This window comes from Rhodnius prolixus, unplaced genomic scaffold (genome assembly GCF_049639745.1).
Source record: "Rhodnius prolixus isolate KJV_2025 unplaced genomic scaffold, Rpr scaffold_1, whole genome shotgun sequence".
Lineage (NCBI taxonomy): Eukaryota > Metazoa > Arthropoda > Insecta > Hemiptera > Reduviidae > Rhodnius > Rhodnius prolixus.
Window position 1 is genome coordinate 13,055,884 of NW_027411581.1, and position 25,907 is coordinate 13,081,790.

Here is a 25,907-nt window from a genome sequence, read left to right on the forward strand (position 1 = left end):
TCATGCGTCCTTACAGGTCCAAATATATTTTTAATCCTTTATTTCCCACTGTTACAACCGTTGTTCGAACATAGTGATTAAAATTCATATCTTCGAACCATAAGTTACGATTGATCGCACTGTTATTTAGATTCTTACCATTACTGCTTGAGACAAACATTATTTCTAAACTCCGTCTGCAGCGATGAGGGTTGTTACAAAGCGCTGCAAACCATTCACTGTTGTTAGAACTTATATTGCTTCCAAGTATTTGAATTCCTTCAAAAGAGTACTCCCTCCAAAGGTTACGGAAAATTCTTCTTTGCCTTGTACTAGCCATATACTTTTTTTGTTGTTGCTTCTAACCTACATTTCATACATCGAAACAATCAATCCAATTATAAGCCATTTTAAAAAGATCTATGAAAAGTTTGTGATATCACTTTTCTTTAAAGAGAAAATATGATCCTCTGATTTCCTCAACTCCCCAACTCTACTTCACATCTTTAGAGAACGTTCTGTAGTGTAATTAATTCCCTACACGAAAGTGAATCAAAGAAAAATGAGCCATTGATTTGTACGAACCAGAATCGAGAGCAACATATCACACTAAAATTATCTCTGTAATTTAGGATTGATTGTTGCCATTTACCCTATCCTCTAGTAAAATCTATTACACTAAACATTTCAAAAAATAAACATATGTTGGTTCAAGAGTATCAACCCTTTTGATTAACCAAAAAGGAAGAAGCAATAATTCATACTTTTTTTATTCATCTTAATAAGTAAAAATTCAAAAGTAGACTTCTTAAGTAATAAGCTAAAATCTTGTATCATGTTCTTAGTATCAATTCCAGAAAATAAAAGAACATTCCAAAAACTTTTTAAGGCAGTATAACATTTTAAGTGATAAACAAAATTTTGCCTAGATATTGTTTTGAAGAAACTTTAAAGTTTTTACGAGTGTTAAACGTTCCTACGTTTAATGAAGGAATAATACCTTATATTAAAGATAAAAGTAACAATTAAAAATGAAACAAGACACAAAAAGTAATCACTTAAATGACTTGCCTGCATTCACGTTGGCATGTAGTACATCTGGTTCTTTGAAGTAATTGTATTGTCTCACAGCACCATACCAGTAAGATGCCACTTCTTGACCTGGGAGAAATATAAAATTTATATGAACACACTAGTAGGACATCCATAAATTGTTTGTTGCCAAAAAAAAACAACAAAAATCAATATAGAGCCTTTATTTAGTTAATAGAAAGCCGTGGTGAAGTTTTATCTACCTATATATTTAATTTTCTTGTAAATTACTCAATAATTTAATCACTAAGTTTTGTGAGGCTTGCTAGTAAGCATAACAGCTTCATAAGTGCTGATCAAACTTTTCACCGAAATCAGGAATGAAAATCCTCAAAAATAACTCAGAATTATCTGACATTATATCTAGAACTATCTAACTTAACAACCGATTTAAAGCCTGAATATGCGGACTTTTGTTTGTTTAACTTGATGATTATTATTAAAAATAAGACCCTGATTGTACAGCCTACTTAGAATTGTAGTCCAATAAAAAGACTGGACAAACCAGTATTTAGTTATGAAGATTTTATAACGTTCGAAGTAAGGTTTTGACAAGTGTGAGATGTGAAAAAAAAAAACCATCTCAAACGGCTTAGGGGATAACACTGGACTGTAGCCATACTGCTGATATTGATGGTTTAATGCGCACAGTGCAATCAAAACTAACTCGAAAAATTGGGAGTCTAAAGATTTGAACATGGGCAAAAATTGTCGTATTTTGAGGTTTGTAATTGATATTAAAACAACTCTTCCTCCAGGATCAGATCAAAAATAATAAATACCATTATAGACTGTATATTTATATGAAGGTATTTACTGACAATCTGAAATATTGTATTATTTTTAGTTCTTGTGATTGATGATGGCACAGAAGTTTGTATTGACCCTAAATGATTAACTTTGAATAAATTTTGAGATAAAAGGCAAACATCTTCTGAGGGTTTTAAGTAAATAATTTTAATAATGAAAAGATTTATTAAAAGAAAAAAAAATACTAAACTATAATCTAAAATAAATGCAAAGTGAAATACTAACCGGTTACATCTGTCTGTAAGGTATTCGTTAAACGGCAAAACAAATTCTGCCCAACATCTTTGTCACTCTTGTAAAAAAATGAATTCGTGTGCGCCAGATGATTGGCCCATGATTGTGCCCTTTCACACAACTAAAAGAGAAATTGATGAATTAAAGAGTAATTCTTATTGAAACAATGACAGACATTCAAAGTTCCAAAACTGTTTCTTGAGGTGTTAAAATTCTAGTATATTTAATGAAGTGAATAAAACACAAAAACTGGCGATTTTCTTGTTTTGCTATCCTTAACCCCTTAACGTGCACGCTCGAGTTAACTCGAGCGCGCTAAATTGGCCAAACTGTGCACACTCGAGATAATTCGAGCTGCGTTGTACTTTATGCTGCTATAATTTTTCACACTCGAATATAATCGAGAATTGAAAATAATGTGAAAGCAAAGAAAAACAATCGTTTTATTGATATTTATCAAAAAAACTGTGCAATAAGGGGTTAATAACTAAAATTTAATTTAATTTAATTTACATATTTAGACCAAATTCATACCTGCGGACAAAGAGAAAGCACCGGTACCCCATGCCTTTGCCTATATACATTGTGCCAACAAAGACATTCGGCAATAAAGTCAGAGTCTAACCAGTCTGTATTTACTTCTTCCTCTTCGGTTACGATACCAGGTCTGTTGCTTAAAATCTACAAAATAATGATAAATTAATCTAAAGTTACAAATAAATTGACAGGTAATTAATCACACACAATTTATGATGAAAATTTTCTAAAATATTTCTGTAATGAGCCTGAGTTTTGAAGATCAATTTGTATAAAAGCGAGAAATGATTTATTTGTTGTATGAATTTGATTACTTGAGATGAATTTGATGGGTCTCCATCATTTCGCCGGTTTAGACTAATGTGAGTTCACAGATACTTTGGAATATTATCAGGGAGTAGTTCAGTGGTAAGCATATACTGGATTCCCACGCGAAGATTACTGGTTCAAATCCAGCTGCTGGCCGTTAGATTCAATCTTTCTAGGAGCTTCTCACAGCTCACTGTCCGGGGATGGACAGTGTTGTCTGTAACGAGAAAGCTGGAAAAAGCTCTGAGCGCCTATGACCACAAAGGTTGGTTGATAAGCCTTAAATTTTTTGTAAAACAAACAATGATTATTGCCCATCTCTTAAGATCAACAATTAAAATTAGTTCGGAAATGTCTGGAGCGTTCGATCCAATGCTGCGAATTCCTCCTCGAAGGTGAAGCTGGAAGCTTTCCTCATTTTTAATGTAAATTCTGGAACTTATCCTTCCTTACCTCCCTTATTCTTCTCTTCCTTTTGCTTCCTTGACAGTAACATTTTATTTTTTGTCCTTTCATTTTTATTGGAAACATGGTTCCAAGAGATTTGACGAAGAGAATCACCTAGAAGTATTTTATACGTTTTGGTTTTGTTTTTAAAATTAGTTTTTTTCCCCTTGGGATTCTTAATATATGTTCAATTTTAAACATAATATCAATTCATTATGAGTTTTATTTTTTAAAAAATACAACCGCCTAGTAAATATTCTTGTTGTTTTTTTCTCTACTTGTCTCTTGAGAAAATAAAGCTATTGTCCTCGATACGGCTTTAGATGAAATCTGTCTTTTACATCCAGTTGAAAGCATTCTAACCTAATTATTAACATATCACTTAAAGATTCTCAGTATTAATTACATAATAAAATAATAAGTTTCACACTTCTTAGCTATTCCTCAGAAAATCATTCGAGTTATCTACTTTTACACAAAATCTAAAACTGTTTAAAAGACTTCACTTAAGAAGAAGTACTGCATTCGTACAAGTTTTTTTTCCAACAAATATCGTTTTCAATGATTTGAATAAACCTAAAATTGAAATCAATTCAAACAGTTTTCAAAGAAAAATATTATTGGCCTTAAATTTTAAAAGAAAAATACTTTTAAATTTCAAAAGAGTTGTATAGTTGATTTCTAAATCCTCTAAATTTTGACTCATTGAAGAAATGCCGTGACTACATTGAACTACCGTAGAACACTGAGACAGAGCATGGTTTGATGAAGTAACATCCCCTGTTAGCGTTCCTGGCGATGACAGTTTGTTCAGTGTACCTAGGCAATTTCCTTTTCCGCAGTCTTTCTCAGTTTGAGTAAGTGAAGGATTGCTTAGGCTAGAGATAAGAATGTCGTGTGGAATTCAATTCTTATTTCAAACATTTGATATTTGTCAAGTTTTATTCCTTCTTTCCTTGTACAACTTTTTGACAAAGTACTTTGCTGAGATTAGGATTCTTTTTTTGACAATGCAAGAAAAAGAAGCGGATATTGCTGGCTACTAAGTTGTTGGAATCAAAAATCAAAAGACCCTACACCATCTCATTGATAATTATGAAGCAGAAGGCCGCAGCACAGCAGCGGTTTGTTGACTGCGGCTGCCAGCAAAATGCCTTTGCGTTATTGATCTCGGATGTAACTCGGTCGCTATGGTGACTGGCCACGCTTGTGGCGCCGAAAACCGCCAGCTTACACCAACCGTGCTCTGCTTCCACTTCCATTCATGACTGTAACCGTATGCACCTTCCACCCCCTCCGAAAGTGACGCTTTCAAATCTTCTTCCTCATCATTGTGAATGTCCTTTACAGCTATCGGCAAGGTCACGTAACTCGGCTAGTAACACACGTGACCTATCACATTACCTAGACTTACCCTCTGTCCTCTTTAATAAGCTTTGTAAACATATTGATGGATACTTCAATATCATTCATTGAATTAGTCTGTGTGATTCAAACCATGATAATTAATGCTACTTTAGACTGGAATACACCATCATTTTCGAAATTACATTAAATGAATTATTAAAGAAAGAACTGTAGTATTCAACACCACTTTCCTGCACTGCAATTTACTTATTTACCTATATAATTAAATTTTCTAGCAACTTAAAATTGGTAAGAAAAAAATACAAAGAAAAATTTGCTAAAAACAATTATTATTAATAAATACTTCCGCTTTCTTTAGTAATAAATACTTGTTTCTAGTAATAGGTTTCATAACAGGAATAGGGTTGGGTTATTAAACCCGAAACCTCTGGGTAAACCATATCCGGAAGAGAAGAAAACGGCTTCTCATATCCTCTTTGACTTATTTGGTCTTGGGTACTTTGCTTCCTATAGAGATCATATCAGAACTAAAACTAGTGAGTGAGATCCCAGGCCTAGGAAAAAGTTGAGGATTTACTACTAACTAGATTACTTAGGGAATGGCTTAGAAGCTGCGGTGCCTTGGGGAACAGGATCCGTTCCTTATCCCAATAATACTGTAATGTGGCCGTACATTGCTCTTCATAAATAGCCTTTCTCCTCAGCGCATTCGTGGGAAAATGTTCCAAATAAAAGAAAATAATTGTCGCCATTTTTGAGAAAAATCCCTTAAACTAGAAAACTGGCAGCACTTCCGTTTTAAACTCTCTGCATTTTTTCCATTTTTTGAGTTAAGCTGTTCACGCATTCACCTCAATTTGTAAAAATCGCTTTTTCTCACTCAGCCGACCACAAAACAAATATTTCTAGAACAATCACATAACTTCTCTTCCTAGTTGCAAGAGAAAGATTACAGTATCTAAGAAAAATTAATTAATGCTTACAGCTTTTATAATATGAAAAGTTACGAATGATGGTTTAAAGGTTTTAGTAATTTCATTCATAAAAACCTCAGTCTCAGTTAAAAGATCATTGTCATGCGCAAAAGTACTCATTGACCGTAAACGGTAGAGGATCCAAAACATTATTAGGGAGGTGGTATTTTGCTTTGAATCCATTCTCGTGCAATTTTAGAGCCCTATTTTTAGATTTATAGGAGGTTTAACTTAAGTGTAAGGGCAAGGTAAAATATTTATTGACTGTGTCATGATTATTATAATTTTGTTTGCATTTTATTTATTTATTTTGCAACCGTATGCAATTTACAATAAGCAAATGAGATGAGAGGTAGGGATATTGTGGAAATACATACATACATCAGAGCACCTAGAGTCATGAGTGGTATGAACGATGACCAACCTAGCGATGGAAGACGTTAGTGGCAACAACACACAACAACGATCCTAGAAGATCGGTGTTATATGTTGGATATGGTCGCGTGACTACCAGATTTGGAGGTTCGGGTAAATCAGAAGGTGGAAATAACTGTCTAACTTTGAGTTTTATGTATCGAGATTGGGCTATTTCAGTAACGAGTGGAGTATTTAGGTCAGAGTGTATTATGTGATTGGAGACGTAGAAAGGAGCTATTGTTCTTAGAATTTTGGATTATAAGGTTTAATGTTGGCTGTTTTTTGTTATTTATTTTTTTAAATGTATTTGACAAAATTAACTGCACTTCCTGCAGGCTTTGATTGTACAGTGGTGAAATGCATTATTGTGAAGGAGGAGAAATGGAAGTGTTAGTTTCTAGAGTGAATTCATTTGTGTATAATTGAGTTAGTGAGACACAGTTTCCCATAAACCAATCTTGCTGGCTTTTTAAATGGAGTAAGAAATAGAAGTGTGTTTTGATTGTTTGGTCGAATAACAGAATCCTGAAGCAGTGTAAAGTATTTTCCCTAAGGTAACTTCTTCACAAAGAAGGTTGGTACAAATTACTTGATGGATGAAACTTGCCGTAGTGACTGACTAAAAAGTTGACGAGTTGACTACGTTTATATGATTGACTAAAAAGTTATTGACCAAGCGTAATTATCGATTAATATGAAAAAAAATAAAATCTGTTGACGGTTAACTCTCTAAATTTAGGAGAGTGTTTTTCGGTAGTTGCTGCATGGAATTCAAACTATTTAGTGTTATTATTATAAGGGTACTTTTCTTGTGTCTATTTTAGTAAAATTATTTCCAGTAAGTCAAAATAATCTGCACAGTTCACCTTTAAACTTCGCTATCTGTAAAGAAAGTTTAATAGGGTGAGCACACCAACCTTATCTGGGAAGAATTGACGATTCTCTACGCAGCTCCTCTTCCTGCACTTTACACCTTAATCTATATCTCACTGTCCCGTTTCGATTTTATAAAATGAAAAGAAAGGGATAGAATTCTTTTTTAATTTAAACAAAGTTTTTTCTTACAAAATACTTCTTTTTAATAAATTAAATCTTTTATAAAAGTACATTTTTTTCACAAACTTATCAGTAGTACGCAACTTGCTAGACGATTAAATAATTTTACATTAACTTTTTAATTTATAAAAGCTTTTTGTGTTTATTTAATTAAAATCTCTGCAGAGTGTTTCCAAAGATGTATAAACTCAATTTACTTTTTTTCCCTTACTCTGTTTAATATTTATTCCCAAAATAAAAATATTATTTATTGTTTACATGAAACCAGAAACATAACCCAAAGGAAAGCTCATCAATAGTTTCAATTTTTAAATAAGAGAGGTAAAAATGATGGTTTTAAAAACTTAGAGATAACTTACTTTTCCAAAATGTTTCTTAGGAAAACAGGTAAGACCACAAATTTTAGTGTTAAATCTTAGAACAGAAACAGAACATATATATTCGACAAATCACTTTAACCACATGACAAATTTCAGAATAGCCTATTATATTTTGGTAATGGCATTCGACTCAGACAAAAGTAGTAAACGCTTTCTCCAGGAAAGAATTATAACTAGATCGCACAATTAGATTGTAAAAAAGCTCTAGAAAGTAAAAGAACCCTCCTGCTAAAGAGAATCAAAGGAATTCGTTTCATGACAAGACAAATGATATGCATGGTAATGGTATACCTTATTCACCCTGATTTCTTTCTAAAGAAGTTTAATACAGAACAGGGAAAATCTTTGAAGCAGATGTAAATCTAGAAGTTAGAAAGGAATATAAGAAAAGAAGGCCGATACTCTTTGTAAGATGAAAAACACATACTTCAATTGGAACAAGTCATGAAGAAAATACAAATGTAAGAACAGCAGAAAAGGATGAAATTAAAAAATTAACAGGATGGTTTATTTTTAAAAGACTATTTCAGTCGTAGTAGAAAAGGATGCATAAGTTTGCGCATTTTAATTCTTTACCATGGCAACATTAATTTAGTCTAATGAAATCTGAGTTAAATTAAAATTAAGGAAGAAATACAGGAAAGAAAATGAGATAGAAATGTATTGAGAACAGGAACAAAATACAAGTGAAAAGCAAATAGACTCCAACAGCTTGATTTCACTGTTTAAGTGCTTGAGTAAGTGAGGAGAAGTTCACTGATCTTTTACCACACCGAGGCGAACTAAGAGCTGGGGTTAGTGTTACTGCTCTATTCAGAAAGATAATAGAATGTTATCTCTTACTTTTAATGACTTAGATGTATCTAAAGAAATTTATTTTAATTGTCTGGAGTTACTCTTCTAACTTACTACCTCCAGGCGTTCAATGAGATATAATTAAATTTTTCATTAAAAAAGAATTTATCGTCATTGAAGACTAGATCGCAGAGGCGGAATAGACTTTTATTACGGTAAGATACAAATATAAAGAAGATATTAAAATAAATAGCGGATACATCAACAAAATAAAGATGCTGATGGTCAAAATTCCATTAAAAAATAAATAAAGAAAATAAACAGGAATACACAGCAAGTATAAAACATAGTATGACAACTCCACTACACGAAATGAATTATCTGTACGAAACTACGTTCGTGACATTAAATTTTAATAAAGCGTTACAAAATTTGATGTTAATAACATCAGGACTGTAACATTGATCGTGTTACATCAAAATGCAATACACCTTCTAAATAAATACATTCTACAAGATTTACAATCCAGTTAACATTTTGCTCCAAATTTATCAAAAACAAGGAACAAAATAAGTATCCATTTACATCAAATTACATTCTGTATAATTTGTTTTATTTCTGTAAACAATTGGAATTAGTAGGGCGATAAGAACCATCCTAGTTATAGCAAAGACTGTAATAAATTGGAAGTACGCACGAAACAACAATAGATGGCGTGCAGTTCTTATCTTCACTATGAACTGATCAATTTTTGGAAGATTCCAGAACACAGTTTAAACACAATTTTCATGAGCGATCTTTTTACTCCTTTTTCAGATAAGGTTGTTTTAATTTAATTTGCTACAAGAATTCCCATGCCGAGGGGGCCCCAATATTTGCCTTGATCTTTTTTTCTACTCTTGATTAAAGCAGGCAGCACAGATATATGAATAAGATTCTAAATATAATTATTCTTGGAGCAATATGGGTCATGGGTCTACAACGTTTAAAACAGAGCTTTAAAATTTGAAGCATTTCTAATCCAAATTTGGAAATGTGAAGCACCGCTCACTACTGAACATGGAAATTTATCAATGAAATGGAATTGGTGCGAAAGAAAATTAACGAAGAATAGAACAAGGTCATTATGTCCTAAGCTCAGTCACTTTCCAAGGGCAGTCATCAATTTTAGGGACTGGTAAGATCATAAGTTAAACAATAAAGACTTAAATCCTCGTTCAAAGACTTGAAGATAACTCTTCCAAGGAGTTTTCAGGAATAGTCCAACTCCTAGTATCGCGTAGCCCTCTATATTCTCTCTTCAGGTTCCATTCTCATTATAACATTAAAGTAAGAAAATAATTACCTTATTTTTCAAAGAGGTTTAACACCTAATTTCCGACCACAAAACCTATGGGATCAGTTGAATCCAGACATGCACATATCTCCTATGGAAGCAAACGATAACTTTTTATGGTCAATGTTTCCTCAAAGGATAATTTAGCTTTTGTCACAACATGGAGGTCCATTAGCTGTTTTAGCCTGCTTTGGTCCTGTTTCAGAACTTCTATTCAAAAAGTGAAACCTGCAAAGCTAAAAATGTATTGTGGTACTGGGTTCTATTCCCAGTTTAGTCCCTGGATTTTATTTAATGTTTAATAGTCGCCTGCATCCACGACACCTAATCGGTAGTTGGACGTAAAGCCCGTCTAAAAAAATAGGCATTACTTTACTAATTGTTTCTTATCTGATACTTTATCAAAGTGAAGTTCTAAGTTAGCTAATCGAATCAGGACTGAATTTATTTTTTTTAAATATCCACGACTAATTAATTAAGGAAATTCGTTCTGTTAGACACTTTTTTATGGTAACAAAATATTTTTGAGTCAGTGAACTAGATGAGTGAGTAAGTAATTGAAAAGAAATTTGGCCGATTTAATGGCTAAATGTACGGTATACTATAAATATCGGCGTATTTAGAATAACTACCGAAGTAGCCATAATAAGAATGTGTAATGGTCGCTAAGATGTGGTCCTTAAGAAGAATGTGAATAGTCACGCGGTATCGATTTAACAAATACACAAGGTCGCATGTCTCCACTGCTTACTATGAGCTTTCCACGCTTCCAAGCCTATTATAGGTTACATTACAGCAGAAAATAAGGATGATAACTGAAGAATCTGCCAATTATGATTACCAAAATAACCTAAAAGATAATCTTAAGAGATAGTTGTATCAACGTTTTTTCGGTTTATTGCCAATTTTTTCAGTTTTTACTCATAAAAATTTTGATTCAATAAAATAAAATGGCTTATAAAAATTTAGAGATAGCGAAGTTCTCGAGTGGAAATTAAATAAATTGCATTTAATGGGTTGAAATGATAGCAATAGTTCACCTATGTCTCGCCCACCTTTCTTGCAGTATGTGGGCGTGTCTGGTGGAGGTATGCTGCTATCTAGTGCTAAATTGAATAAAACATTTTTGTAACAAAAGAGTTAATAAACAATAGGTTTATTTTTAATAATAAGACAGATTATTTTTCCAAGGAATAATGATAGGAAAATTCTCCCGCAGGAACAGTTTAACAAAGTATGTGTGGGAGGGAATTTCTGGAAATGTATGAAAGTTACATAAGATAGACTGTTACATTTATGTTGTTTGCTGGAGTCTAACACTCTGGGAAATTGTATTTGAGAATTTAATATTTTCCTCTCACTAAAAATCAATTAATATTTGTTATTTTTAGAATGGAGTATTCTTCCTACATTTTGCTAATGCTCTAATTCAGGAAAATAAACGAACACAATTCAATATCAGTGACCAAAAATAATTAATAAATAATGTTACTTTATTCTAACGTACAGAACTTTCCCTTTTTAGGAAAAATTCATTCATTCAGAGAGACTGTCCCTTCCCTCAGCTCCTACTTTTCCTGCGATTTACAAGTTTCCATCTGATTCTCACATATAGGATTGCTCCTCTTTATTTTCCTATTTCTAAAAAGGACTCTCCTTTTTTTAGACTTGGTATATCTTCTTTACTCTCATCTTCTTTTATTACAGCCAACCTTAATTGTTCAGTTTACCTATGCAGATTGTCCCATTTACCCATATTGTACAGTGGTTAACAATCTTTCGGCGAACGAAACAAGATTGCATGCGCTACTACTATTAGTATTAAATGCAAAAATTTTTGAACTAAAACTTCCTTTAGATTGATGTATTGCCGGCTCTGAAGGAAATGAGCCATTGATTGGTGTCAGAACGAGAATTTACAAGCTGAAAGGTAATAGCTCCGTCATGTCCATGAATATTATTCTGGGTCAATTTTGATGTTTTGGGTATTGTCATTATCAAAGTTAAAAAAATAATCTTTTTCGGTACTCTAATGCCGGACATTTCTGATCCAAAATTGTTTAAATATGTTGCAGCTATTCACAGCAAACGTGGAGAAATCAATGATTCTGCCATTTGACGTAATAATTATATGTAATTTTTTTAAAAAATGGTTTAGTTTTAGATATGTTGGTTGATTGACCATAACTACGTTCATTGGATTTTCAATTAGTTTTCAACATGTGGTTCGGCAAATATGTTCTTATTTCGGATGCTGTGAACGAACCATTTTATAGGAGATTGAGACGGCCCTGCTAGGTCGTCCTCTTGAATTTTTAAAACCAACGTTTAGCAGATCGTTCTGCACATCTTCTCCTTCAGCTTCACGAACTTTCTGGTTGCTTAAATTGTTGAAAGTTCTTTTTTCGCTAATAATTTTTTTGAATTCTTAAAATTTCATATTCTACAAAAATTGTTGAAGAACGGTAAAATAAGACGAAGCAATTAGAATTTGAATCAAAACTTTTAAATCACATTTTATAAATGGTAAAACATTGCTACATATAGTTCAAATGTAGAAATAAATAAGGGGCTAAAGTTGTGATATCAACAAATTTAAAAGGACAATAGCATTTCCCAATAGTTCCTAAAATAACTTCAAAAAATTAGCCTTGGAAATGTATTAATACTTTTTTATTCTTTCATTTTTTATTGATAAAATTTACAACAAAAGTTGTAACAAGTAAAAGTAAAGTAACTTCCTATTTTTTTAGGCAGGCTTTGCGTCCAACTACCAATTAGGTTTCGTGGACGGAGACGACTAGCAAACACACTTTTATTAACCATTAAATAAAATCCAAGGCCTAGAGACCGGGAATCGAACCCAGTACCACAATACATATTAGCTTCGCAGGTTTCGCCTCTATCCGCTCCGCTACCGAGTTTTCAACTAGCAATAATCGCACCTCAGGAAACCTTCATTGGTTACGACATTGCCACCGCGCAAGGTTGTAACAAGTAAATTTGATGTTAATGGATCAGTTCGCATGTTTGGATTTTTTATAGCAATCACTGAGAGGTGAAACTCTTTCACAGAGGAGTTCACTCCCATCAATAGGTGTCTAGTCCAGTTCCACTTCAAGCGACAATGAGGACTTTCTGGAAAGTAAGGGCAGGAGAGCTGTCGCCAAAGAGGATTAGGATGGAGATCTAGTATAAGCTGTGAAATTCGCGGTAGCGAGACTTAATTAGATCGGTGACTAAAGGGATTTGAAGCTCAGTATAGTGCATTAAGAATCTTCATTAAGTTTTTGACTGTATTGTCTGTATGCGTTTGGAATTTGAAGGTTTGGTTGACTCCATACTTATGCTCCGCATGTGCTCATAAGTCTTAACAGTGTCTTGTTATTGTTAGCTGGAAGTTCAAGTTAAGATTTGATCAACGGTCATGTAGGCTAGAAAGTAATTTAAGGTGAAGAACAGAATCTATTATCGGTATTAACGCTAAAATCTAATTAATTTCAAAAATAAAGATTTTAATTTTAAGAAAATAGGGGAAGAAAATTGCATGAATATTTCACACCGTTTTTCTAAACCTTTTCTAAGTAAAGATTAACTGAATTAAAAGTCCTCTTTAACAACTATCACCAGAAGGGAGTATTAGCACAGGTGTATTGGAATTAGTACTGTTGTGAGAGTAAAACCAGATTTAAGAAGAAACAATTAGCCAACGGAAGTGGGCACTAATCGCTAGTATTACGGAAGGATGTAGCACACTCCAAATCGATTTAGCTAGAAGATTTCTCTTCTGTTGGATTCTAAGGTCAAGTTCATTGGATAATGGAATTAGTGGCAGATTTCATCAGCCTTCCATCTTAGAGTTCACTACATGCGACAGGTGAAACAATTATTTTCGTTACACGGAAACAAATCATAGAACTTTTTCTTTTACTTTTAGTAATCGCAAAAAGAAGTATTGTAATCTTGCGTATTTCAATCTTCATACACGTTGAAAAATTCTGTTACTCATTACATACAATTTGTAGGTTTGTAACTTTTTTTGAAACACTTTTTCTGGAAATTGCATTGCGGGTAGTTCAAGGAAAGAGATGACATTAAGCATTCTTCTTTAGTGCTGTATAAATGTGATGTTTGATTTCATCACTTGTGCATTATTAAACAGAATCAAATAGATGGAATTATATATTTGAAAAAAAGTGCGAACTTTCTAATTATTATCTTTGATTTTATTCGTCGAAGCACGCATGTTTTTGTATGCCTCACCGGTTTCAGAATTCCGGTTGCCTAAACCAGTTGACTTCTGGTTCTTGCCATATTTAAAGAAATTATTTGAATTGGTAACAGAAGTTTATTCCTTACTTTTCGTTTATTTATTTTTATTTCTATCGGAAAACCATATATAAAGCCTGGCTTTATAAGTAAATAAAAAATTTAATGTGTTTCAATTTTCCATAAAATAAATATATGTTCTCTGATATCCTCCTAGGCAAGAAATAAACCATATATCTGAATTTATATACCATGACCTCTGTACTTTTACATACTACAATCCTTGAGATGGGTACTGAATGCCATCTGCTGTTCTATTTATGTACTAGATCAACTACATACTAGAAGAACTGGTCATGTAAAATTTAGGCACTGTACATTATCTGAATGAATTACATATTACCATATTTCTTTCATAGAAAATAACAAAGTTTATATTGAAAAATAGGATCTTTCGAAAATATAATAGAGCTATCCAACATGCTTCCCTCTCTGAAGTGAATTATTGTGTTATTCCCTTGACCCAAGAAGCGAGCCTCATTTTCTTCTCTAAGAGAACTCTTGCATTTGAGAAGTTAATTAATGTGCTTTGTCCATTAATTGTTTCGTCTGCTCAGAGGTTTAATAAATTAATACCCGACAGCTTGATCTTTACTTTTTTTTTAGTCAAATAAGATAAATATATTTTTGTCTTCGTTTAGACAACGTTTCGTCAAATTTATTTCTTGTTTCAGGGACTACAAAAATAAGATTACAACATATATAGGGGTAAATAAGGATAAACGTGATAACTCTGGTTCGATGCTGAACCCATATACTAAAGCTGGGTTTTTGGACTGGATTCAAGGGCACGGTTATTTATTACCTCTTAACTATAAAAAATTGTGGACATGGACGATTTATCAACTGGATGATTCTGCCTTCCTTAAATTAATAATAACAGCAATTTTGTCCAGTTTCAAATTATTCCTGAATAATAAGGAAATAAGATGCTAAATAATTCTAGTTTCACCTCTTTCTATTACTGAATTTTTGATTAGATCTTCCAACAGCAACAAAATCTACTTAATAGTGTAAAGAACACTGTCTTGAGACCAACAATGACCTCAAATGCTCTTTAAATTAAATAAAGAATTGCACTTCTTTAATGACAACATGCACAAATGCCCAATTAAGAATTTCATCCACGAAAAATTCCTTTAAGAAATCCAAGAATTTTGAAAGAAAAACATTGAACAACAATCAAAATTTATCAATGTTCAAATTTACCATTTTAAAATTTCAAGTTACCCTTACATTTACCATTAAATACTGTATGAAATTCATTAATAGCAATTTGAAAGACAGTACAGAATCTTTAATATTTCCTTGTTAATGAAGGCGCTTAAAAACAGCAAGCAAATTTTCCGTTACCTGAATTAAATTAAACAAATAAAGAAGTAGAGTATTAATAGAAAAGGTAAATTTATCCACAGCTGTATGAATAAATTTAATTAATGAATTAAGATTAATGATCAAAGTGACCTAACATTAATAAAGGTCATCAGCAACAACCCGCTACACTGAAGCCAGTAATGAAGGTTCTTAATGTCAAATCTCACCCCATCAGGTCAAGCAGAGCTAGGGCTATAATGCTATGGATAGAGTAAGCTATAACAGAGGGGATACACGATTCTGCAAAAGGTCAAAGAGTTTGTTGAAGAGAGCAATTCATTTTTAGAACTTGAAGAAGAAATTTTTTGTATTGCTTTATTATATTACAACTAATGAACTCAAATTTAACTGCGTGGGTTATGATTTAATTTTTTTTTTTTAATTAGAATTAATTAAAAGTTTGTTTACTCTTTTTTTCAATAAGTTGGGGATTAAAAACATGAATGGCAAACTGTAGTACCAAAGGAGTTTTTTTGGGGCGTTGATTTGAGAAATAAATGCGTTTTTTTGTTGTTTTTTTTAAATCAATAAATCTAGAAATTTCATTTTAGAGATAACATAATCACAACCATTTAGGAGGACATTCAGACAATCGTAAACCTCATGACGAGGCTACACGTGCTTGGCTGAGAGATAGGCTCTTCTAAGGAGAATGGCTTCAAGCTTTACTCTGAAGATTCTTGAACTTGAGCAGTGCTAAAATTAGAGGGTACTTCAACAGACTCCCTGACTTGGGTTGCCTACCTCTACAGATTCTAATCTCACTTTACGTTCAATTTTTTGATTAGAAGATTAGCGAATTGGGAAAAATTGAAGTGAAAGCAACAAATTCATGATTGCATATAAATCTAGAGCTAAGCCATTTGATATCTTAGTGGCAAAATTTCATAAATAAAATCTTTTACCAACATCGCCATTACTTTTTTAATAATTTGTTCTACACAATATAATGACAAAATTACTTTATTATGTCACTGATTTTATTAATCAGAGCACCCATGTTTTATGAGTCTCTGACCGGTTTCGGATTTTAATCTAAACATCAGTTTTTGAGATATCAACTATGTTTCCATCTTACTCAGCACTTACTAACTGACTCATCAACTCTGATGATGGAAGAAAGTCCAAACCAAGGTCAGGGACTCAAAAGAACATAAGTGCTACGAAATAAAAAATCAGCCAATAAGGATCTAATCACATTTTCAACTTTGGTATACTTTTGTATATGCAAATCGTGCCTAAAAAGTAAAATATTTGATAATAGTTACTTTTATCTATTTTATTAATTTGTCTAGCATAACAATGATTTCATATTATCCCTCAAAATCAAAATATCCTGAAGAAGCTAAAGTCCGAAACCAATCTTACCAAAAAATGAGATAGAATAATAAGAGTAAAACCACTCTTTCAGTACTTAAATGGATGGCAAAGAGAAAAGACGGAAAAATAACAACATTTGCCGAGGAAACATTGTTTATTCAAAGTTTCAGAAATGTAGTTGATGTCCCTCCTCAAAAGTTGTCAAGAAATAAAGTTAATGAGAATCCATATATTTCACTTTGAAATTACAAAATTAATTGAAATTATGAAAATTACGGAAAACTGAAAAATCGTTCAGATGTTGACGGATTTTGGCCATTATTTTAGTATCTATAATGATGCAATCACCAAAAGGGAATATCAATTTCAGCTGTCAGCAATTTTTCGTTATCGAGGTAAACTATTCCATTCACTAACATAGTCACACCGACCAAAATACCATTGGAGTCATACTCAGGCAATAATCTGTATTTCCCATTGAAACCCAAATTTGAAATGATCGTGAAACTACATCTCACTAAGAGATAAGTAGAAACAGAAACTTTTTGGGATGTGGAACTGCAGTGAAGAACTACCTAATTTATGAAAAAGTTAATTTCCTCTTTCTGGGTTTCAGAAATCTATCAATAAGATAACATTCTTAAAAAGCTGTCAGTTTCTTTCTGGCTTAGTTCATTTTTAAACTTATAAGAAAGAAAGAAAAAGATAAATAGAGATGGATTATGTATTGATTATGAAGAGAAGCTGTGATGAAGGAAGGGCTGATGAAGAAAGCAGTAAATCATTTCAGACATAAGCAAGGCTTTTTTAATTTTAATCCAGATTTCTTTTATTTACTTAAATTAGAAAAAAAATTAGTTGAGTTGCTGTTGACCTTTAAAAGTTCAAGAACTAGGTATATTGAATTAATATTTTGGACCTTGACAGTGTTCGCCTTTTGTGAAATATTACTCCATATTTAGATATATACATGTATACATTTTTTTTATGCTTTACGACAAAAGCGAAGATGTAATTAGATTTGCATAAATATTGGAGTAAAATACATTTTATAAATTTACATATCTATGCACGCAAGTCTTGAGAATTCTTCTTGTTATCCTAAGGTCAGATCAGTTTGTTTTTCTTCTTTAGGGAAGGGTACCAGGGTGGACTTCCATTTATCATTGATGTTCTTGACCTTGAAACAGTCTTGAGAAACATTATATTTCTATATTTCTCGCTCGCTCACAGATCTTTGTTTGCAATTTTGTATTACTGTAGAGGAGAGTAATACTTTTCCGCAGGCCGTGGAAATAATTACTTTAATGAAACTTTCTTATAAATATTAGCCGACTGCTCTTTACTTTCGTTTCTTCATGCTGAAGTACATGTGTCCTTGATTTCTCTTAGTGATAAGAACTTATTTATGATTTCCAACAAAGAGAGAAATCAATTGTAAATAAAATTTCGTCATTAATGAGATTAATTATTTTGGTGTGAACACTCACACGTCATTATCTTTCTTGGACTGAGACTTTGGTCTCTAGAATGATCCGCTTGATCCGCCGAACAAGGTTTCGACAGTTAATTTACTTCGATTTACTTTATTAAAAAGTTGCTTAGATTTTCGTCAAGAACAACAGAAAACGGCATTTGTATTCATAGATTGTAACTCACTTATTTTGCTTAAAAAAAAAATCACACAATGAAAGAGGAGGTTTGAAAGGTTTTGAAAGATGAAAAGTCTGGGAGCTGATTAAAACATGCAAATGGAATTCAGCAGCAACACCTAAAACGATAGGTTGCTGAAAAGCTCTGCAGCATTTTTAGTTTCTCTTGGGAATTTAATTTTGTCACGACTGAATTACCGCCAACACAACTAGCCAAGGGAAGGGATTAGCTATGAGGTTAGCATACTGGACTCCCACGCGGAGGTCCCGGGTTCGAATCCAGCAGCTGACCCTTAGATTTTCTCTTCCTAGGAGCTTCTTACAGCTCACTGTCCGGTGATGGACAGTGTTGTCTGTAACGAGAGAACACTGTCCGGAGGCCGGCAGTGCACTGGAAAAAGCTCCGGGCGCTAATGACCTCAGCTGTTGATGCGCCAAAAAAAAAAAAAAAAAAAAAAAAAAAAAAACAACTAGCCAAGCCAGCCATATTGCAATGTGCATTTACTTACTACTTACTATCCACAATTAGCTAGCACTTAATTACACAGTTGAAGTGAAGATAAGAGCCATCCACTACTAACCATTCATTTGAGTTAGTGGTCGTGAGGGAGATGGATGGATCAATTCTTTAGCCCACATTGCAGAAATGAGAGCTGAGCGAGGCATTGTGCTCGCAAACGCACACCACCATCCTACACAATGAATCCATCGTCTCCTTGGAGAAGGACAACACCCCTGATCTCTATCCTAGCTTCAATTCAAGCTGTTAGCTGCCCTACTTTAGTGACCTACTTTCTGCAGTATATCTCTTCCTTATTCCACACTAACAACGTTACATAATTTATCGCTAAGCTGATCTAATCGCCTCAGGTGGTTTATATGTCAAATATTTTACAATATCTTATAGAATATTAAATATTTTTTCAAAATGAATATTTTTTGTTTTCTAAGTGTTTTTAATTTAAAAAGCTAGGTTTGTGAGTTGAATGTTTTCCTTTTTTGGTACCCTCAGTCTTGGAGTCTACATGTTAATATTTTCAGCCAAAATTGTTAAGGAAATTCAGTGCTAGTTAAAATATGGTAAAATATTATTTTGTTAAATAATTCTAGGCTGAATTTAGCAAGGAACGAATTGTTAATTTATCAGACAAGAACATGGTATTCTCTCTATCGTACTAATTGTATTTACAGGTATTGTACAGATGTAAGTAATGAGGACTACCAAATATTTCCCAAGATCTCTGCTAGAGAAAATTGAGTAATACAGGGTTTACGATGTCCTAGTTACCAAGCATTCAATTACAGACTTCTGGGCAAGATGGCTGGAATTCAATAAAGGTTTATTAAGGAATTGAAATCAAATTAGAGGATATTAATAAAGTGGACGTGGCACTTTGCTGTTAACAAAATTTAATATAATACTGATCTCAGTTCCATATTAAATTTTTAATTTTCCAATTTAATAATTTATTTTTAAACTAAAGTAAAACAAACACATATGTTACCACATTCCATTTCTGTTTCCAAAACAGAAAAAATAGAATAGTTTCCTGGACAAAATTTATTATGTTCCTTTTACAAGTTTTTGGGAAAATGGAAAAGTAATTCTGCTTGCATAATATGACGTTTTATATTAACCGCCAAAATCGTTAAAACTGTTTTTTCTTCAGACCTAAAATGATTAATTTCCGAAAGACGTGAAAATTTTGGCAATTTAGCATAAACTCCTTTAAGCTTGTTTGTCTTTACTCTTTCAAAATTTTAGTTAACAAACTGTTTTTTCAATGATAGTAATGTGATGTGATAACTGTTTTCAATGATTGAGAATTTCTCATAAAATGGAGAAATAAATTATTACATTTCAAAAAATAGCCACAACTAATTCCTTTTAAAATGTTACGAATTACCAGTTTTCTTGAACAATTACAAAGAAAAGTTCTACTTGTTCAAATATTATCTTAACGCCTACTTCATGAACGTTCTATAGTTACACACAGGAGCTTTTCCTAAGTTCATCAACCTGACCTCATAATTCACAACTGTTGCGAGCAAACTAGTTTTATTAGTGTTTGTCTTTCATTTCCCACAGCTTTTTTTTTTAGATGAGTATTATTAGATATAATTCTACCTACACTACGTTTTCTCTTAAACCTTCTAAAAACATTGGCGTAGGAAATGAAAAAGACGCCCAGGTCTTGGAATTATTTTTTTTTTTTTGCCTTCTGTCTTAATTTCCCAACAAAATTTAGAAGCTCCAATTAGTTTATTTTGGCTGCAGTGCCTGGAGAGAGAGGGTCTGTCCTTAATTTTATTCTAATTTGACACTCAAGTTTAAATAAAGTCTGAGATACTGTTTTTGAGAAAACTCTGAAAATATTCAGAAATATTAATTCTTTAGATCACACTTTGTTTTTCTTGATTCTACAAAATTTGATTCTTATAGCCTAGAGAGCAGCATTTTTTCCCTCGAGTGGCACTTTAAAGAGTGGCTTGACAGTATAGTTCCCCGTGCACCATGCTCGCTCCCCAAAAAACAACATTCCTTAAAAATTATTTGCAATACAAGTAAAGCCTTTCTATGTAGTAGTTCGTGCAACAAATTTAAAGAGAATCTTTGGAGGTTTTCTTTTGAAAATCTTTGTGAAACAGTTGCCCTTCTAATTTGATGAATTTCGTCCAAAACCATAGAATGTCAAAGTTAACTTTTGCTGATTCACTTTTTTCGTGCTCAGTGAACTGATGATAAAACCCACTTTGGTAATTTGATAGAATCGCATTAGGTAATGAGGTGTTTTAGAGATAATTTGAGTTTCAGTCAGAAAACGTAAAGTTCATCACTTCTTTTTAAAGCAGTTGTTTTTTTATTGAAGAGATTATTTTATTGTTGAAACTGTAGTGCAATTAGCTTTGATTTCCTTAAATATGAAGTGAATAATCGGGACCTCGACTACATTGTCTTACTTCCTAATTATAGTTGTGTTAATTATTGGTGTAGCAATTGCCATATTGTTTTCTTGTGTTTTAAAAGACATTCTGGTTAGAGGTCCGAACAACTTGGCAGAAAGCCATCTGGCAGACTATGTGGTTCTCTGGAATGGTCTTACATATTGACAAAGAAGTACGAGAAGAAAATGGAACACTAGTAAACAACGCCCACACAATTCTCAGCGGGCGCCACATAGATAATACACGTAGTAGGTTATGTTGTCGTTAGGAATGGGCGATAAATCTTATTTCCAATATCTAAAGTACTCTGAACAACTTGCAACCTTTTTTGCAAAATGAATATCTGCAGTAAACAATGTATTTTTTATGAATAGATTTACATCCATAAAGATAGATTAGAAAAACATTCATCAACATCTTCTTTCCTAAAAATATAAAGGGAGAGAAAGGATAATATATTTCAATAAACCAACACCACAGCCTCCTTATCTAAAGGGTCTTGAGGAGTTGGGCTCCCTAAATTTACCAAGGTTGCTTTTATCTTTCATTGAAATTTATGTTCTTAAAACAAAATCCAGGATCAATAATTTTTTCACGCTTTAGAGCAAGACAGCCTATCAACAAGTTTTTTTTCATCAATATTTATTAAATAAAATATTTATTTATGGTAGTTTTGGTATTGTTTGCATTGATTTCGAGGTATGGGAAAACCAACATATGGTATTTACAGCTCCCTTGGCTAATAATGCCCAAATCTACCCATGTATTGGTGGGAGTTCCATTTATTCCAACATTCATTTTGTTTCAAAAGAATAATTGCTCTGCAGGCTCTTTCACTTCTTTCTACTCATAATTCTACTAAGAGTATGAGTAGCTTTCTTCCGCTCATTATAAAGATATAATGAAGACATTCTATTTTAAATGATTTAGTTTCCTCATAAAATGTTTGTAATGGTAAAATAAAGAATCAGGAGTCTACAACTGAGAAGTGTAACAAAAGTGGAAGACATACGTATCTCTACTCTAAACTGATGAATGCAGGCTCTGATAAAGGGTAACAATCTAAAACCAATCCAATATAAAATAAATAAATGCCACAATAGATCCTTGGGGTGTCGCGGTGGCGTAGGCTGAATAGCCAATTCCCCCGATGGAAAATAAATAAACACGCTTTGGTATATGCTATAAAGTATGGTTGGTGTTCGCAATTTCATAAAGATCGTTGAAGCTGTTTTTAAAGAAGTCATGAACATTTTAAAATACAAGTAAAGTGGCAAGTCCCAACTTTGACCAAAACCTTAATACTGGTTCCTACGGTAGCAACAAAACGAAAACTATCAAATTTGAACTTTCTGCTATTCTCCTGTTTTTGAATTACACTGTCTTCGGACAAACAAAGATGCCAAAATCTTATCCAAAACAATATCTTGAAAAGCGTAATGACTTAATTTACGTAAAATGGTACTTAGAATTAACTTGATCAATAGCTTTGACAATAACAATTTAAATGACAACATTTTCAGCAAAAGAAAATAAGAACTTGCCCAAAGCTAAAAAGATTTGTAATGTCTGAATCATTAATAAAACCATTTTATACAATACATAGGCTTCGGAATGGTATCCAATGGAAAAAGGCAATGTTCTCAGTTGATTCGATAAGGAAGTCAACCGGAAAATTTAATTTTTCAGGTATCCTAAGGATTAAATTGCTTTCCTGGCCATTACCTTTATTTCTGCCCAATTGAAAATTAGACGAAATCTTACTGTTCAATAATATGGAATAGTGGAATGTGTGGAAATAATTTGTTGAAGAGTCGTCAATTATTTGAAAAGGGTGAAACTTTTCCTCGTTAAAACAAATAATTTATGGTGCATACATTTTTATAATCTCATGCAAATTATGCAAAAGAAATTAATTCTACTAACTTGTCTTTTCAAGAAATTTAGCTGTGGTCAGACATTCAGAATTGGAAGGGTTTTTGTGGCGCCAAAAAAATCTTTTAAACGGTTAAATAGTGCTTAATCAGTATAAAATAGTATTACCTAAAGGCCATTAAAAGAATCCTGTACTTAGAAAAATCTCACACGACATTCTCTTATTCAAGAAATAATAATAGTTATTGACACTGAATCAGTAAATCCAATAACGAGAACGTTTCAAAAAATCCAGATATTTATTCTGTAAAAATTGTACAACTTTTAACTCCCCATAGTACCATGTATATGGTAAAACTTTACATGTTACTGAAGTAGCACATTAGAGAAAGTTTCAAGATTCAGATCACTGGTAATCCCCATAACCTCTTTTTTTTCTCAGAAAATAATAACTATGGGGGGAATAGTATAGTTTATGAAAAACCGTTGGCCCCATAATTCGAGAAAAGTTCATAAAAATAGAAACTCGGAGTAGCGAAAAATCGCACTTCAAGGGACGAAATCAAAACGAGAAATTCATGTTGGAGCTTTCTGCAGCTTTTCGTTTTTGAGACATTCTTTGAACAGAGAACACGTTAGGAAAACACTTAGATACCACGCAATATAAATACTTGTTTCATATTATTCAAAGGGCCCAAAACATGTATACCCAATACTCAGTGTTGTCGTTTCCAACAATTACTCTTTTTCTTTTGAGCAATTAGAAGATAACAATTTGTTTTGTTATTATCTTGAACTGATATTGCTGTCATCCTGCTGCTTACACTAGGAGATCAAGAAAGTTTATAAAAGGTACCGCGAAGTTTTTATTATATTTGAAGGTATTTTTTACTTCAGTTTTTTGTAACAAAAAAGTAATGTTTAGACAAATTTAATTGTCAATTGATTTCGCAGATATTCTGTTTATATTTTGTTATCTAGCATTTCCATCTGCAAGTTGTTAAGTGTTAATGTTTACCTTTAATAGAAGATGAGGTTTATTAGAATTGGGTGCTCTGCTAGCTGGCTGAAACGGATATTGCTGAAATCCAGCACTTTGGGTGGGTGATCTCATCATGCCCTGAGTGCCAACCCTTTTATGCAGATTTTGAAGGGCAGCGGCTTCTTCACGCCGCCGAGACGGTGGTTCACCAACTGTAGCACCACCCATGATTGTATTCACGCCAGAATGAGCACGCCAAGAGCCCACACGTCGCCAGTTGTGGCCTCCACCAGGAGCTGTTGTGCCGCCTGTCGTCTCAGGACAAGCGGCTGTGGCGGCCGGCATCGCCGCCCCCGCTGTTCCGTCCATCACAAGTGTTTGTACTGTACTGCCTCCGTTGCTGGCCGTTTGCAGGCGTTACTCATTTCGCTCTCTTGCTCTTGCTTTGCGCAGAATCCCGCTCTTACCTCCCTTTTCTCTTTTAATGCCCAGCTACATCCTCAATAAATTTTGCCTTAAGCTTTTCCATTCAGAAAATTCGTTTGATAAAACTAGTACATCTTGAAAAACATATCAGATAAATACATACACATCATTACAGAAAACACTAAATTAAAAAAATACTATTTTGAGCCAGTCAATAAACTTTTAGATTAAATATCTAATTATAAGTTTTATTAATTAAAAGATAACTAAGAATAATGAAAAAGATTTCAATAGCTCACCAAACAAATTGAAGCTTCTATATAACGCTTCTATTGCTGATAAAACAGTGGTATTTGTTATTAATATTAAATTTTAACATACTGTGATGAATTTATCACGTTTGATAAATACCTTGTTTATAAATGCTGCTACTTGGTGGCTAATTCTTATTTTAGACATTTTTACCATTTTATTTGTTCTTTGCATATAACTTATTTTTGATTTTTCATAGATCTAAAAAAGCGTACGTTTCGCATATAAAACATACCTTGTAAGCAAACATGCTTACAATTAATTAGAATATAAAATAAAGATGAGTAAAATATTTGATAACTATCATAATTTTGATTTAATAATTGATGATGATCAATTAAAGTTATATATGATTTCCATTGGGTAGATGTTTTCTAACATTTTTTTTTTATTTTGGTGAACGGTTTTGCTGGCGGTTTTTGTAATATCGGCCGATTTTTGAAGACTAACCGCGCCTTCCCATTGTCTCACAATTTGTCAAACGTTTAAGAAGAATCTGTAATTCTTTAGTTATGAATCTCATTTTTTACCTTCCTGGATTTCCGTAGGGCAGCTTTCTAGTGTTAATCATTTTCTCAGCAGAGATTAGTGAATAATTAGACCTTTGTTTTGTTAACTGCGGTAGTCATATTTTAATTGCATTATCCTTGGTTTTCGAAGACTTGTGATATTTGTCAAACCTTGAGAGTCTGAGCTGGGATTGACACTCTAACATTTAAGTGAAGTAATGGAGAAAGAACGAAGATAAAGCGAAATTAAGAGCATAATAACCGAAAGGTTCTTTGCTCATAAAAAAAAAAATTACTACTTGAGTGAAGTTACTTGCAAGGTTAAGGCAAGGCTAAGTGAGAATATAATCTCAAATCACATCTGTATATTCTTCAATAGTTATGATTCACTTAATCTCATTGAAATGGCAAAATTCAATTTGTAACCTACTAACTCAAATAAAACAAC

The 25,907-nt window shown here is 32.8% G+C and overlaps 1 protein-coding gene and 1 pseudogene across 1 annotated transcript in view; both read right to left on the bottom strand.

Moving 5' to 3' along the window:
• LOC141454734 (venom allergen 3-like) overlaps nucleotides 1-24,756 on the bottom strand; it is a 33,247-nt gene extending 8,491 nt beyond the window's left edge. The window contains exons 1-4 of the mRNA XM_074129303.1: nucleotides 24,249-24,756; nucleotides 2,650-2,796; nucleotides 2,107-2,236; nucleotides 1,051-1,140 (exon numbers count right to left, since the gene is read on the bottom strand). Coding sequence (XP_073985404.1) covers nucleotides 1,051-1,140; nucleotides 2,107-2,236; nucleotides 2,650-2,796; nucleotides 24,249-24,581 — 700 coding nt within the window. The 5' untranslated portion in view covers nucleotides 24,582-24,756. The remainder of the gene's footprint in view (nucleotides 1-1,050; nucleotides 1,141-2,106; nucleotides 2,237-2,649; nucleotides 2,797-24,248) is intronic.
• LOC141446426 (U4 spliceosomal RNA) lies at nucleotides 12,653-12,724 on the bottom strand (annotated as a pseudogene).
• Nucleotides 24,757-25,907: the final 1,151 nt, after the last annotated feature.